Source organism: Gadus macrocephalus, chromosome 9 (assembly GCF_031168955.1).
Source record: "Gadus macrocephalus chromosome 9, ASM3116895v1".
In the NCBI taxonomy this organism is placed as follows: Eukaryota; Metazoa; Chordata; class Actinopteri; order Gadiformes; family Gadidae; genus Gadus; species Gadus macrocephalus.
Genome location: NC_082390.1, coordinates 6,742,486 through 6,758,543, shown reverse-complemented (window position 1 = coordinate 6,758,543; position 16,058 = coordinate 6,742,486). Strand labels below are relative to the sequence as shown.

At 47.3% G+C, this 16,058-nt stretch overlaps 1 protein-coding gene across 1 annotated transcript; it reads left to right on the top strand.

Annotated features, from left to right (window-relative positions):
• The first annotated feature begins 436 nt into the window (after positions 1-436).
• LOC132464225 (1-phosphatidylinositol 4,5-bisphosphate phosphodiesterase zeta-1-like) lies at positions 437-16,023 on the top strand. The gene is made up of 12 exons (XM_060060507.1): positions 437-502; positions 1,605-1,812; positions 2,878-3,079; positions 5,210-5,354; positions 5,994-6,146; positions 7,823-8,005; positions 8,207-8,363; positions 9,577-9,693; positions 11,818-11,987; positions 13,761-13,881; positions 15,307-15,456; positions 15,941-16,023. The coding sequence occupies exons 2-12, from the start codon at positions 1,620-1,622 to the stop codon at positions 16,021-16,023; spliced, it is 1,674 nt and encodes a 557-aa protein (XP_059916490.1). The 5' UTR covers positions 437-502; positions 1,605-1,619.
• The last annotated feature ends 35 nt before the right edge of the window (positions 16,024-16,058 follow it).

The window sequence follows — 16,058 nt, the reverse complement described above, 5'->3', positions numbered from 1 at the left end:
GTGTGTAGCATATTTTTGGCTCAATGCGGTATTCCTTTGTGGCCTGTGAACCAAACTGTAACTAATTTAGTCACAACTCTTTAGACAGCTGCATGACCGACACAGTGAAAAGCTTCACCGTCCTCATTTCTCTGTCGCCTTTCTCTGGCTGAGGAAGATACACGCCACCCCGCCCCCCCCCCCCCCCAATCCAGTCTGCAGACTTTGTTTGAGGAAACAATCAGAGACAGAGCACATGAGGCACTTTAATCTGTCCTTGTTCACACATCAGAGAGATTTTTTTTTTGGATTTGCTTACCTCCGCAAAGTTCCAAAGGTCTACAACAATGCCCACGCAATCGGAACTCTGGCTCTTTCCCCGATCTCCTGTCCTCTGTGATGTCATAGGTGTTCCGAGCTTGTTCCTCTGGGTCCCCATAGCTACTGCTCTTCTCTGTACACTTGTAGTAAACAATGATCCATCTTGGCCTGGGTCCCGTCTCCACAGCAATCGATATCTAAGGTAGGTTTCTTGTTTTTCTCTCCCACTTGGATTCACAGGGAGTTTTAAGCTGCAAGATTCTGGTTGACTAAATCCTAAGTATTTGTTAATGAGAATGTTATGGCAAAAGCTGAACAATGTTGTGAAAGCTATGTTTGAAGGCTACATATACTTGGTAAATTTGGCACAAACATACTGTTCAAAGCATGGGGCCTTGATTCTCAATGGGTAAAACACACTTTCTTTTCAAAATTGTGCAATGTAAAATAATTATTTCTCGTGTGTGTGTGTATGTCTGTATGTGTGTGGGTGGGTGTGTGTGTATCCATGTCTGTGTATGCAAGTGTATGTGTTTGAGCCTGTCTGTGTTTGTTTTTGTTTGTGTGTGTGTCTGTGTATGCGTCTGTACGTGTGTGTGTGTGTGTGTGTGTGTGTGTGTGTGTGTGTGTGTGTGTGTGTGTGTGTGTGTGTGTGTGTTTGTATGTGCATATGTGTGCGTGTCTGTTTGTGTTTGTGGCAAATGACAGAGTGACACAGGAGGGGTGGGGCCCGTTACATGGTGCTTTGAGACAATGTGCCTCACACAGAGCCAGGGGAAAACACCCCAGAAATGACAGCGTGTGAAGGTCTAGTGGCAGCGACTGAAGGGTGTGATGGAGGTGCGCGGCTGGGGGGGACTATCATGAGTGGTGATACGGTGTGCTGCAGGAGCGGGTGACAGATGAAGGGGACTAAATTCCCCTGAGAGAGACACAGACCGTCTCTTCACTTTAATGCCACTTGTGTGTGGGGAGGGCGAGAGGAGAAGGTTGAAGAAGTCGAAGACAAAAAGTCATTGTCAGGTTTCTCAGGTAGAGGAGGAATCTGTGGATCTCACGCCAAGAGCTGGCGTTGTTCCCAATTCCCTCCGAGCCGTTCGTCACTGCTGGCGCCGTTTAAATAGAAACAGATTTGTCTAAGACGGTGGGGAGAAGAAACATCTTTTGATCTCTGATTCTCTGAAGGCCTCACTCTGATGAGTCTCCCCAGCCAGACAGAGAGAGCTCCGACTCAGACCTGACATCAGAAGGGGAAATCAATCGAAGATGGTTGATCCTGTCCTAACCCCTCGTCTCTCCTCCAGGTCCCAGGTTCATAGATGATGAAGAGAACCGCGCGTCCGGCCACCAGACGGGCTGAGATCCAACGCCTCTACCAATGCTACACCGCAGACCAGCTTACCCTGGCTGCCAGCTCCCTCCTCCGCTTCCTCCACAGGGAGCAGATGGAGCTCACAGCCAATCAGGAGACGGTGGAGCGTTTGATTGACAGATATGAGATTGACAATACAGGTGAGTGACGGTCTGGCCGTTCTATAGGTGGGAAAGTAGTTTGTGTTGTTGTTGTTTTTCTTTTCTATTTCTTTTCCGTTACCCATCCACTGACGTATTGTGGGCTAAAGAATGGGGCAATGTTATTATTATTATTGACAGGCCGTGAATCATGCTCTCCCCTGGAGCTCTAGTTCCTCTACACTCCAGTCACCTTAGAAAGCGGAGGAGCCTTTGAATGATGGAGTCGGGTCACGTGACCACACGGGCCGGGGACTGGAGTCAGAACTGTTTGTTTGTTCCGATCAGGATCCCATCTGTGTTCATACGTCTCCATCTTATACAGCGTGCCTTAAGGCACCGCAGATCCATCAGGGAAAGTTAGAGACAGTGCTCTGGCGACGCATGCTCGTGCCTGAGGGATGGAGGAGAGGGTTGGGGATGACAAACAAAAGCGGAAGAGGCCGAACACATCTGGTCAGACCCATCTGTGGGCCAATGGACCAAGTACGCCCGCAGCCCAGTTTGACATAATGTCTTCCTCACAGGCGGCAGATAACAGGCGACAACAATAAACAGCCTGTGACGCCGCTGACGTGAAATTCATTCGCAAACATGAATTTCGCAAAACATTCACAATGCTTTTGTTTGGAATGTACTTTAAAACACATTCTCTCATGTATACGCTAGGTTTAAGGCAACATGGGTCTAGGTTGATTGCCCCAACTCTCCATTGTCTCCAGTGTTGGTGGTGGTCATGTTTATGTACTGTGTGTCTCTTGGTGTGTGTGTGTGTGTGTGTGTGTGTGTGTGTGTGTGTGTGTGTGTGTGTGTGTGTGTGTGTGTGTGTGTGTGTGTGTGTGTGTGTGTGTGTGTGTGTGTGTGTGTGTTGATGGTGGTCATGTTTATGCTCTGTTTGTCTCTGGGTGTGTGCGCATGCGTGCATGTGAGCGTGCGTGCGTGTGTGTGAGTCCAACTCTCCATCGTTAACATTACAAGTGACAATGTTTGAGCATCCATGATCTTCCCCGTTGGTGCCATGCCTCTCAAACTACTGTTCTCACCCTTCCCTCCCCCCCCACGCAGCGAGGACCGACCGGGCCATGACCTTCGAGGGATTCCACCGCTACATGGAGTCCAAGGACTGCAGTGTGCTGGACCAGAGCCACACGGTGGTCTACCAGGACATGGACCAGCCCCTCTGCCACTACTTCATCTCCACCTCACACAATACCTACCTCACCGGGGACCAGCTCGTGGGCAAGAGCCACCTGGACGCCTATGTTAGGTAGCAGCTACTACACTGCCACTACAACACACACTCTTGACACACTTTGAGTTAAACAGCAGCAGTACGTAGGCCTACAACTCAGGTACACTTCGATGGTGCAAAGCGTATAGGGAAATACATGAGTAGGCTTATGTAGTTGTACATGTATCTCTCTCTCTCTCTCTCTCTCTCTCTCTCTCTCTCTCTCTCTCTCTCTCTCTCTCTCTCTCTCTCTCTCTCTCTCTCTCTCTCTCTCTCTCTCTCTCTCTCTCTCATGTGGTACCACAGTAAACACTGTTCTTGCATGGACATGGACACTATGAATGCTCACACTGTGGGTTCTAGGACACAATTGTTTTTGATACTGCAAAACCGAAACAGTTAATTAATTTAATTATTATTCATGCATTATATGCTTTTATAAACAGAAAAAGCCTTAAATCTGTATTATATTTGTGGCATTGTGTTATCAAGTATCAGTCCTAAATATTGAATTATTCTAGTATAAGGGGGTGCAAATTGTTAAATATATTAATTTATATACAATAAATTTAATATATAGCATATTAAATTATATCAGCAATGGACAATTGCATCTTAATTAAAGTCAGTGAAAGTAGGAATATAAAGACTAAAAGTTTAGAGGTTGATGACATCACATACTGGAGCAAACCAGCCCCATCTGGCTTTTTATATAGGTTACACTGCAATGCATTATTTAATTCTGCTCCCTGGGATTTGCAAGCACATAATATGTAGTGGCCGCATATTCTCCCTTCAACTGTGTTTAATGACCCAACATGCACTGAGGCAGATCAAAATCACAACGGCCCCTCGTGGCCAAAGGGGAGCCACAGGCTGGCCCAACCCTCCACTTAGATTGGCCCCCGGTATTTTAACTAGGTTTTTTGAATAAAAAGATATAGAATCTAATATTTTGAACACACTGCGCCTTTGTATTGAAAAAAACAATTAATTAGCATCTATTCAGATTTAATGAAATGCACCATTTCCATCCCATCACATGTATCCTTTGGAGCCCTCTCCTTTAGCGTTTGTTGTAAATAATCTAGAAGCATCCCTGTATGTTCACCGGACAAAGGGGGGAGGGGGGTAAACGACCAGGAGGGCTGATTGCAGCAGAAACGGTGCGTTTGCTCCTGAGAAAGTGCTGAGCTCTCCGTCTGCCCGCGTCGTAGGCTGCTCCTCCTACCCTGTGGGCTGCGAGATGTGGTTTACTTAGCTAATGAAGGGGTCATTAAGACAGCTAGATGGGGGCGGAGAGATCTGTCTGTAAGGTGGGGGGGCTGAGAAGCATATTTCTGGCGCGATACAGGGGAGCGGAGAGATTCTGGAAAGCAAGGATCTTTGCAAGATCTCGCTGTTATAAGAAAATGCGATGATGTTTTGCCATTGATGCGTTGTTGTTAAAACTTGCATTTGAACTCCACATTAATCTTGAGACTCAGTCTCAAAAGCAGATACTGTTTTAATTTGAATTTGTGTTTAATTTAATGCACACTGTAAAGCCGACGGGTGACCTTAGCAGTGTGATTGCATTTCAGATAAGACAACGACATTTTTAACAACATTGTGTTGTAGTTTACAAATGCATACAAATGCTCTGTTGGTAATTAAAAATGGATTCTCATGAATCTATATCATTGTGATGAGTCATTCCCAAGTGGCTTTGGTGGGGGAATAAAAAAATCACCCCTGTTGTAAAAACGAATTGTCAACCAATCATCTCTGAGCCATGTCTGCCTCTAATGCATCACACTTGGCCTTGCCAGTGCCCAGTGTGTTTGAGAGTGTGTGTGTGTGTATATATGCTGCACCACTGTGTGTGTGTGTGTGTGTGTGTGTGTGTGTGTGTGTGTGTGTGTGTGTGTGTGTGTGTGTGTGTGTGTGTGTGTGTGTGTGTGTGTGTGTGTGTTATGTTCTGTGTGTGTGTGTGTGTGTGTGTGTGTATATGTGTGTGTCATTCACAGCGCCTTAAGTAATGGCTGTGTGTGTGGTGGTCATGTTTATGTGCTGTGTGTCTGTGTGTGTGTGTGTGTGCGTGTGTGTGTGTTTGTTTGAATATCGTGTATGTGTGTGTCTGTATGTGTGTGTGTGTGTGTGTGTGTGTGTGCTCATCATCCACAGCGCCTTAAGGAAGGGCTGCCGCTGTCTGGAGATCGACTGCTGGGACGGTCCCAACACGGAGCCCGTCGTGTACCACGGTTACACCCTCACCACCAAGATCCTCTTCAGGGACGTCGTGAGCACTGTGGAGCAACATGCCTTCGAGGTAACCACATGTGGCGCGGGGGCCCCCCGGTCTGACTAGGGTCCGGACCGTACCCCCCAAAATGGAGGGTACCATGGGAAGTGAAGGGGGTTTCCCAAAACCGGACGGTTTTGGGAAACCCCCTTCACTTCCCATGGTACCCTCCCAGGAGATGGACCGGACCAGCTGTCGGCCAGGAATTCAAAACAGAGAGTGCACTTTCACAGGCCGGAGAGGGAAAGCTAAGGGTGGTGGTGGTGAGGATGTTGAGGCAGAGCGGATTTTTGTATTCCTGGTATTAGCGGCTCTTAACTATTTGAGAGAATGTCGAAAAGTTCTGAACGCAGCTTTTGATTTGCTGCTCTCTGAAGCTGCCCTCGTCGCCACGGTTGGGAATCACTCGCGCACTGGGGTATTCACCTTGGAGATGTGTGCAGGACCTCATGCAGGCAGTGCTACACTGGCTGTAATTAATCCTGCTTCTAAGAGGCCATGTTCTGCCTGGCAGGGTTTTCGTGGACCCAGCATACTCTCTTTAATGTTTCTCCGTGAGCAGAATAGGACCAAGTGCTCCCGATGCAAGAGAGCGGCGAGGTTGTAAAATATTCATGCAAACACCGTTAACAATTTCCATGAATTTTCATTCTCCTTTGACCGAAGGTGTCTCCCTACCCTGTGATCCTCTCGCTGGAGAACCACTGTTGCCAGGAGCAGCAGGTAGTCATGGCCCAGTACCTCATCTCCATTCTGGGGGAGAAACTACTTAAAACCCCCCTGGATCTCCCCACCTCTGGAGAACTGCCAAGTCCAAATGTAAGAACCTTAATTACAATCAGCCCGCTCTGTAAAACATGCTGCCGAGGTTTTTGTCAGCTAAAGGGGGCTTTAAGAAAAGCTTGCCCTGTGTGCAATGTTTGTCCTGCTGGTGAAGATAGAGAGTCATTCAGTGAAGAGCTGTCCATGTCTCTAGTACCAGCTCTGAACATGGACTAAATCAGACTTTTACCCGGCTATGGATGCCATTGTTATTCTCTCAGTTGATTATTTAGCACTAAGTTGAAATGAATTTGCATTCTGAATGTTGACAATCAGCGAGTGTGTGGTTTAAAGACCCAAACCCATTCCATTCCTCTAAATACTGAACACAAAAATAGTGAAGAGAAATGCTCACTTTGGGTAAGTGGATTAATGTCTTCTTTCTCGTGCGGTTTCTGCTCCTACGGCGTTCAGAGTACAGGGACAAAGCCGTTTGGTTTTATCCTGAGTACGCACACATGATTTGCTCCTCCATATCAATTTGGTATCTTTATAGTGTGCAAGGCACGCGATTAAATGGAAACCCCAGCATTAGCAGCATGATCTTGACACCTTACCCGCGGCTATATTTAATCAATTTTCACAAGGTGCTGTCATGCTCCCACTGTTGCAGAGAGAGTCAAGCTAGCGAACGCTAATGCCGCCATGAATATAAAAAACGTCAATTATCATGCATTCCACTTCTCGGAGACGAGGTGGCTCTCAAAACCCTCGACCGAGTCATCAAAGGCACCACAAAGGCAAGCTTATGCACCTATTGTCCGTCACCTGCTTCGTCAGTCTTCAGTGATATCAAGGGCTTAGGAAAACACATTTATCTGAATAATCACTCTTAAATTAACCCTGTTACACTGCCTCAGCAGATGAATAATGACCCCATAAGTGCTGCCTTCAAACGAATACATCATCCTGTGAAACGACACTAAAAACAAGAGAGCGCGGTGCCAGCGAACGTGTTGAAGGTTATAATTTTCATTGTGAACGTTGTAATTTCCAACGGGAATAATATGCCGAGGTATTTAGAATTTGGATGGGAGATGGATACTGCGAAGACGACTATAGATTGGGAGGGCTGGCGGAGCTGTAATTATTTTTGTTTGCATCCTCGTCTGTGGTGGGTGAGTGACTTATTTCCATGGCAATGGCGGCTTCCCCTTGAGGAGCACCAAAGTGATTTAGCTGCTGCTACTCGCGGTTCATTCACATAGGGAGGGCAGTCCGACGCAAGTTGAGCAATCAATAATGGCTGTTGAATCGTATGAGCAGCAGCAGTGCCTGCATTCACTCGTAAGTTATTCATTGTATTCTGCCAAACATAGATGTACTCTGTGAACTCATTGATGTGCATTGGGTCACTAGCTGACTGACTCTTTGAAGCAAAGCAACATTTTGGCAATTCAGAAGAAAGGAAAACTGGTGGGCTGCTTGTTGTGTCAGGAAAATGTATTCTTTGATCGTCGTTTGAGCCACTGATAATTGGCGAGAAACGAGTGCCTTGGTAGACGGTTAGGAGGGACACCTCAGGCTGGGATTGCACGTGCATTCGCGTGTGTGACTGCGAGATGTATGTGTGTGTGCGTGTGCACACTACACGTGTTTGCCTGTTTGTGTTCATGCACAATGTGTGCACCCATGCCTCTGTGTGACCGTGTACCTGTGCGGAGGGTCGATAGGACCTGAAGTACAAGGTTCTCATTAAGAACAAAAAGATCAGAGCTCCGAACGAGGCAGAGGAGGAGGCAGCGAGCAGGGAGGTAGACGAGAGCGAGGAAGAAGAGGAGGGAGAGGACGGCGAGGAAGACGAGGGATCTGCAGAGCCATCAAAGTTCTGGTCTCTGAGAAAACAAAAGAAGAAAGTAAGTCAGGGCCCAGATGCATATTACAGTGTCGACTCATCTTAGGGACACATTAGAGAAGGAAGCAAAGAAAGAGCTTGGATGTAGAGCTTCCAACAGTGAGGAAGAGTTGAGTTGTGGCCTCAGTGAGGACAAGGATGAAGCTCCTGTCTCAGCGTAGCAAACCGTTTGTGCTCTGATACTCACGACTATGTACCCAAGGTGAAGAAGGTGATGGTGGCAGAGGCTCTGTCTGACCTGGTCATCTACACCCAGTCGGTGAAGTTCACCAGCTTCAGCCACGCCAGGCTCCACCAGACACCCCACCAGAACACCTCTATGGGGGAGAAGAAGGCACGCAAGCTGGCCAGAGCCTCAGGTAAGACCACCGAGTGGAAAACGGGAGGTCTGAGTGTCCAATCAATATTAAATTGTGCTCAGGAACAAAAATAATTACCAATATGTCCGAAACTATTTATGATTAATTTTTATAGCAACAGTTTATGCTTTTTTTTTTTTTATGGTAAGCACTTAAAAGCACTGTTTAAGAACTGGAAATTGAATTGGCTGTCGATAAACACTTACACGCTTTTAGTTATTCATGTCTAAACAGGAATAACTAAAAGCAGCCCCCCAATACCCGGGGAGAATAAAAAGGAGGTCAAAATGATTTGAGGGAATTATGATCAGATAAACTGTCCCTGCCCTGCTGAGAGAGATGTAGTTTTGACAATAATAATTCAGTAAACTTGGCCCCTGCTGACAGAATATGACACATTATATCCTCCACGACCCTGACAGCCTACTGTGTTTGTTGCTACTGTAGGGACTTCACAAAACACAGGCCTTCATGAATAAAATAACGTAAACATGATTAATGCGAGCGTGATTAATGAAAAAAGGTTTTACCCCACAGCAAAGCAAGTCTGTGTAGAGAATGAGAATCGTAATAACCATGGAGATGTTTCCTATTTCAACAAGGATGCAAACCACAGATTAGTATGGCCCAAACTAGACTTAGTGATGGTGAGGCTTATAACTCCTTTGTTATTACGATATAATATTCAGCTAGTCAATTTTGACCATGTTGTATTCAGGTTATCACAGGTCATAAGGCCAATTTCCACTGGAATCGGCACGGAAGCGGCACGGCAGCGAATCGCTCGCCGAAAATAATAGAAACCATTCAAGTGAACGTAGGCTATTCCACTGGATACGGCACCGGCACGGCACGGAACCGTCCCCAAACCGGCACTTCGTTTACGATACTTGTCTCTTCTATGAACAGTACAATATAATTTTAGTTTAAATGAAAGCATGACATAATTAAATTAATAATCAACAAATAATTACACAGAAATATTTCAAGAAAAACTTTTAAATCGCATCCTTCCAAAGACGACCTGTTGTTGGTTGACCAGATGCTCCAGATATCTGACCAACAAACACCTACAATCAGGCTTGGTGCAATGAGCAAGGCCAAAGCCTTCTGAACCCTATGTAAACCCTCCCCTGCTCCCCCGGGTCCTAGAGGCATCGCTGCAAGAGTCTAACACAACGCAAAATAAGTTGGTGAATGTGAATCCCACCAGGTCCAGACTTCGTCCTCCACAACCAGAGGTGTCTCAGCAGGATCTACCCGGCAGGCGCCCGGACCTCCTCCTCCAACTATAACCCCCAGGAGTTCTGGAGCATTGGCTCCCAGCTAGGTAGGACACACACACACACACACACACACACACACACACACACACACACACACACACACACACACACACACACACACACACACACACACACACACACACACAGCCTACACTCATAACTACACACACACCTGCACAAACACACACACACACACACACACGCACACACACACACACACACACAAACACACACACACACACACACACACACACACACAGACACACCTGCACAAGCAGACACACGCACTCACAGACACACAAAGACAGAAATGCACACACACACAAACAGACACACACGTACGCAAGAACACACACATACTCAATTTGACACACACTTGCGCACTCACATTTGCACAGAAGGATAATGGATTATCTGAATGTATCAAGGAAATCAAAGCCAGTTTGAAGTAATAATCATACATTTATGCTTTTATCTCGCAGAGAATTGACTTCCACTGAAGTCTCTTGAGTTTCCTTTTCAAATAACAATTAAATCCTTAAAGACTTAAGGAAGAAAAGAGGAGAGTCTACCTTAATCTTGTCTGAGCGCTGTACAATATGGCCCGATCTATGCCTTTCTTTGAAGGACCATGGTAGCTACAAACTCAGAGCCATGAAAAATTATTTAATTAACATTTATATCCACACTGCACTCACTGACACTGACAATGCATTTTAAAGTGGACTTCTTTATTTGAAAAAATAGTTATATAGGCCTTCATTGGCTTTCTTTTTGTTGCCAGAAAGTCTCTGCCAGGAAGCCGAAATGTATTTGGTCTGTGCCCGCATTCCCGCCATTACTAAAATCTCTAAACATATATCTGCATATGAATGCAGAATCTGTAGGCAACGGAACAAGATATCAGTATCTGAAGCGTTCTGGTTTCCGTTTGTCGTTCTGTTGTTGTCCAAGTAGTATTGACCAATCACGGAGAGCCGGCTTTGGTTACACTCAGGTAAACATTCTGTGTGGAGAGTATCAATAGTCATTCTTTGTCCAGAGGTCCATTATCTGGAAACACCCCAGAAACATTGCCCGAGCTAAATCGTCGTCAGACAGCCGATCGTTTCTGCGTTTTCTTCCGTATTTGTCGGCTCTCAGCATAACTTGTTTTTGTGGGATTCTCTCTGCAGTTTGTATAGGCTTCCCGTTCTCTGTTTGCGACAATGCTACAATAACACAATACACACCAAACATATTGATTATTAACATTAGTACTAATCTTTCAACTCGGCACAGATGGTGTAAGCTCCTCCAGACTGACTCAATTCATCCAATCTGGTCTCTACTAGTCTTCCTGTCGGTCCACCTGTCTTGCTGCAAAGCGCTTTCACTCAATTAATCTCTCAGGCAGTGGGACCCACGATTTTAATACTCGCTGATTTCCCCCCGGAGAAGCCTACCGGCCAGCTTTGATTCTTGCCGTGTTTCCATCAAGCCAGCGAGAAAAATGGAGGTCAACACTTCTTTAAGTCTCAAGGGAGACCGGGTAGTAGCTCAACTCCGCCGCCACGGCTCAGTAAGCAGTCGCCCCCCCCCCCACAGGGCGTGTGAGGTGGGAGAGGGTGGGGTAGGCTGAGAAGTGGCAGGTGTTATTTTGCACAAAGCTGGATCAATCTCTGTTTCTTTTCCGGTTCCCAGAAGTGCTGGTGCCAGATCCACGCTGACACAGAACACAATTGAAATATATCGACGTGGTCACATCTGCCGCTCGCCTCCACTGTGTCTCATCTCGCTTTATTGTTGGTTATCGCGGCGCACCCCCACAGACACACACACATAATCTGTGTGAAATGATCCGTCCTGTAATGAGGACACTTTCATTACGCCACTGTGTTTATGTGAATCAGCGCGAACAAACCACAGCGAGTTGGAATCCTCCCCGAAGTTATACGTGGGAGGCTCTGAATTTTACAGTTCCCTTCTACTCAACAAAACAGATGCCGGAACAGAAAAGGGGTGTCCGCAGGGTGCAACCAAAACACTGTTTTATTTATTCAAACCGACGTCGTCCGTTGGCGCAGTGTGGCGCTGCACCTATCGTCCCTGTCGCGTGTGTGTGTGTGTCACGTCTTCACTATTGTGAGTCTTTGTTGTTGTGTTGTCGTTTTTTTCCGCCCTCCCAGTGGCGCTCAACTTCCAGTCCCTGGGTCTGCCCATGCACCTGAACGGGGGTCGTTTCCAGGACAACGGTCGCTGCGGTTACGTCCTGAAGCCTGCGGCACTGCGGCGGTCAGGGCAGGGGAACTCCGCCTCCTCCCTGCAGGGCCCCAGACCCACACAGCTACTGCTGAAGGTACGGGGGCCCCCTCCAGGCTAATCCCCCCCCCCCCCCCCCCCCCCGCTGGGGTTCGCTGTCAGACTTAAAGGAATCCAATTTGCTGCGTGGGTTCGCTGTGGTGGACAGACGTGCCGCACCTTAGGACCGAGCTGTGTGGCTGTTGTGTGCACGCAGAGTGTGCGATGTATCACACACATGCCTAAGCACAGACTCTCCTCCCTCAGTAGGCGGGCTCCTTTAGCTACTAATGTGCTGGTCTGCTGAAAGTGCTGCATCGCCCTGGCGCTGCTGAGATTCATGGGAAGAAGAGGAACAGGTTGGAGGAGCGAGGGGAAAAGGGGGGAAAGCGACGGGTGATGAAGCTGCAATATGCTCAGAGGGTTAATCAACGTTTATGGAGATGACCTCAAATGTTGTAAAAGCTTGCTGTCCAAAGGAGAATCACAGGGATTTACGAGTGCGTCAGAATACTTAAAACTGGGTTGGCACGCGCGAAACGTGGCCGTTCGTCATGGATCCCCCCCAATGTGTGTGTATCGCAGCGCAGAGTGGAACCTTATGAAACCAATCCACCAAAATGACTGTTATCTAGCCCATTAGAGGGCTGTTTGCCCAGGTCTCTTCTGTGTGTACAACACTGAGGGTACTTCGTATGACAAAGGCATTGCATGGGGCTGGCCCAGGCAGACGAGGGGTATGATGAGAATTAGTGGGCAGATAATAGAGACAGTAGTAGTTTCCAGGGTCCAATTAGCCAACTTAACAGCTGCGTCATCCTCAGTTTGTCATTCACAAAGCAGCACCAACACACAGCGAGAGCTGGGCAAACAATGATAGACGCCGGCTTCCCAACAAGTGGCCGTGTAGTACAGGCTGATGTTGTGATGATGCCCCCCCCCCCCCCCCCCCTCGCTAAAGGGTTTGGATGGTTTCCAGCTCATTTTCCAGAGTGCGATAGACTCTGAAACTCAGACGTTATAGGCCCCACCTGTCCCCGCAGATACACAACCATTATCTACGTTTTCCCAATCACGCCGCCCGGGACTCCAAGTACTTAAGAGAAAAATGTATCTAGGTCACCACTACTGCTGTACAATTTTTCCTAAGTACCGGTAGCCTACAACGGGGACAAAAAAACACATATTTTCATAATAAGGCATCGACATGAGACAAAGGAAACAAATGAGAGAAATTCATTAACACAGCAGCCCAAAGCAACGTATCATGACACTGAGTACGAATACTAATGTCAAACTGCAGTTCTTCGCCGGCAGGAGTGGAATGGTGTAGTCAGTGCAACTGCGCACTGGACACTAAAGCAGCACATGGTAGCAAGCATGGCATGTCCGGATAAGTGCAGACAGATTTCCCTTTGATCAGAGCGCAGTGTGATAGGACTGCAGATAAGTCTCTCAGTAGACCTGTGTCATCATCACCCTCCTCCTCTCTCTTATATTCTGTTTTCCTCTCCTCTCCACTGACTGCACTCCACTCCAGTCGTCTATTCTCCCTCTGCTTCTGTCTCCTCCTCGCTTTTCTCTACTCCTCTCGTGTCCTTTCTTCCCTCTCCCGTTGTCTCCTCTTTCCTCTCCTCGCCACCTACCCTCTCCTCTTTCTCTCTTCCTTTCTACTCCTCTCCTCCCCTCTTTTATCCTCTCTCTCCATCCCTCTCCTCTTGCTGCTCGTCCTTTATCAGCCCTGACTTTGGGTGCTCATCTTCCCCCTCTTCAACACGTCACTCCTCCCTGTATCACACATCGGTTGACCCTTCTGTCTGTCCTCCTGCAGGTCATCAGTGGCTCCCACCTGCCCGTTCCCAGGAGTGGGAAGACCTTGGACTCTTTCGTCAGAGTGGAGGTCCATGGTGTGCATTCTGCGTGCAGAAAGAACACGGACACGGTGAAGAACTGTAAGTACTGCCGTGTTTCAAAGTGATGTACAGGCTGCAGAAGATACGATGATACTCTGTTACAGACCACAAATATGGTAACACAAATCAGTCAGTGTATGACATAAAGATCAAACCGCCCCCAAATGGATCAACGTAGCGGGAAAACCAACACTAACACAAAACGATCATTCTAAAACAAACAAATCACTGTTACACAATACCTTCACTATAACACAACACAAAATGGTGTGCTGTGTTAACACAGCACACCATTATCATAGTGTGTGTGAAAGAATGCACATAATACTACTACTACTACTACTAGGAATCATGTGGGCGAACTAGAGAGCCAGAGTTAAACGTGGAGCAGAGTGGCCGGGCCTGAGCGTCGGGGCCTGCGCTGAGCTGTATCCCCTCCACTCCACCCCATCTCAGCCTCAAGCTTCCAATCAATGGGTCACTTCGCTCCAAGTGGCTTTCGGGGGGTTTCAATGAGAGAGCGTGCGGTCCGTCAATCAGCAGGAATTTGTGCCACACTTGACATTGAGGCTTTATGAGGAACCACTTAACCGATATGTTGTGACTCTCTGTACTTCAGGCCAGTGTCGATGCCTTCGTCAGGCCAATGCGCTAATGGCCCGCAAGAGGTTCGGCTTCTGTTGGCCGTGTCTGTGGTGGGAAGCCAAATGCCCGGTGTTTTGACAAGTGTCCACTGTAGCCCAGACTGTGGTGGGATTGATTGATGATCGAGGGCACCCTTTGAATACAGAGTGTGTTCTCAACAAGGCTTTTGCTGCCATAGTTAGGATGAGGACCCTCAGAATACTATTGTGTAAAGCAGTCCAGTTTAGGAGGGATAAAATTGGCTTTGGATTTTCTTTCATTTGCATCAGTGATTTCTTTCGGTTTCCTCCTTTGGACTTAATTTCCTGTTGACTGCCATCAGGCCACTCGGGTGAGTTGCGCGGATAAGAGCCTTTAAATTGTAAAACAGGATTGCCTTTTAGGAGCAGTGGGCTATGAAGTGTTGCCATGACCGGTCAATTTGATCCAAAACTCGCCACACACACGGTTCTGTGCTGTGGTACACTGATGCATCAGTGGGGTTTTGAATCACCATGCCTCCATAGTCCATCCATCTACAACTGCTCCTGTTTATAATTAAACCACGGCCACTGATTGGCCTACTGCTAATTACAATAACATGAATGATTAGTATTTACTTTTTTTATAGTATGACGACTACTACTACTGCTACTCATGAAATAAATAACAATCATTACTACCAACTTTTTCACAAGATTTAGTGCTGTTGTACACAGATGCATTAGTGACGCACCACCATGCATGATACGTCTCAAATATCCTATACATTTTTAAAGTACGACCACTACTACCATTAAAACAACATTATCGCTTCTCTCTCCACCTTTGTCTCCGCAGCTCTGAGTCCTTGCTGGGACGCCTCCATGAACTTCAGCGTCAGCGACCCTGAGCTGAGCCTGCTGCGCTTCTCTGTGCGGGACCAAACGGGCCTGCTGTCCAGCGAGCTGGTGGGCCAGTACAGCCTGGCCTTCAGCAGCATGAAGAGAGGTGAGGCATGAAGAGAGGCATGAAGAGAGGTGAAGAGAGGTGAGCATGAACAGCGCGCCCAGGAAGGGCCAGAGGACACAGGGCTGAGGTGTCACTCTGTGACCCGTGTTGTATTTCTCTATGCTGGTATATTCAGCGAAATGCAATATTGCCTCTGTGGTTTCTGTTGTCGGGCCAAATGTGTTTTTGTGTGTACACATGAAAAAGGTTGAAAAACAACATGCATGCCAATATTCATTTCAAATAAAGGGGGGGAGAGAGAGAGAGAGAGAGAGAGAGAGAGAGAGAGAGAGAGAGAGAGAGAGAGAGAGAGAGAGAGAGAGAGAGAGAGAGAGAGAGAGAGAAATGCAGATACATGTACAACTAAATAAGCCTCTTGTATTTCCCTATATGCTTTGCACCATCGAAGTGTACCTGAGTTGTAGGCCTACGTACTGCTGCTGTTTAACTCAAAACCAACCCTGGCCTCCCACTGAGCCTGCAGGGTACCGCTGGCTGCCTCTGCTGTCCAGGGAGGGGTTCAGCATGGACCCAGCCTCCCTCTTCGTCTTTGTGTGGTGCTCCTAAAAACAGCTCATGTCAGCAGCAACACCTCACCACGG

Coding starts and splice junctions, on each gene's coding strand:
- LOC132464225 (XM_060060507.1), top strand. CDS start 1,620: ATGATGAAGAGAACCGCGCGTCCGGCCACCAGACGGGCTGAGATCCAA. Junction 1,813..2,877: donor ATATGAGATTGACAATACAG/GTGAGTGACGGT, acceptor CCCCCCACGCAG/CGAGGACCGACCGGGCCATG. Junction 5,355..5,993: donor TGGAGCAACATGCCTTCGAG/GTAACCACATGT, acceptor CTTTGACCGAAG/GTGTCTCCCTACCCTGTGAT.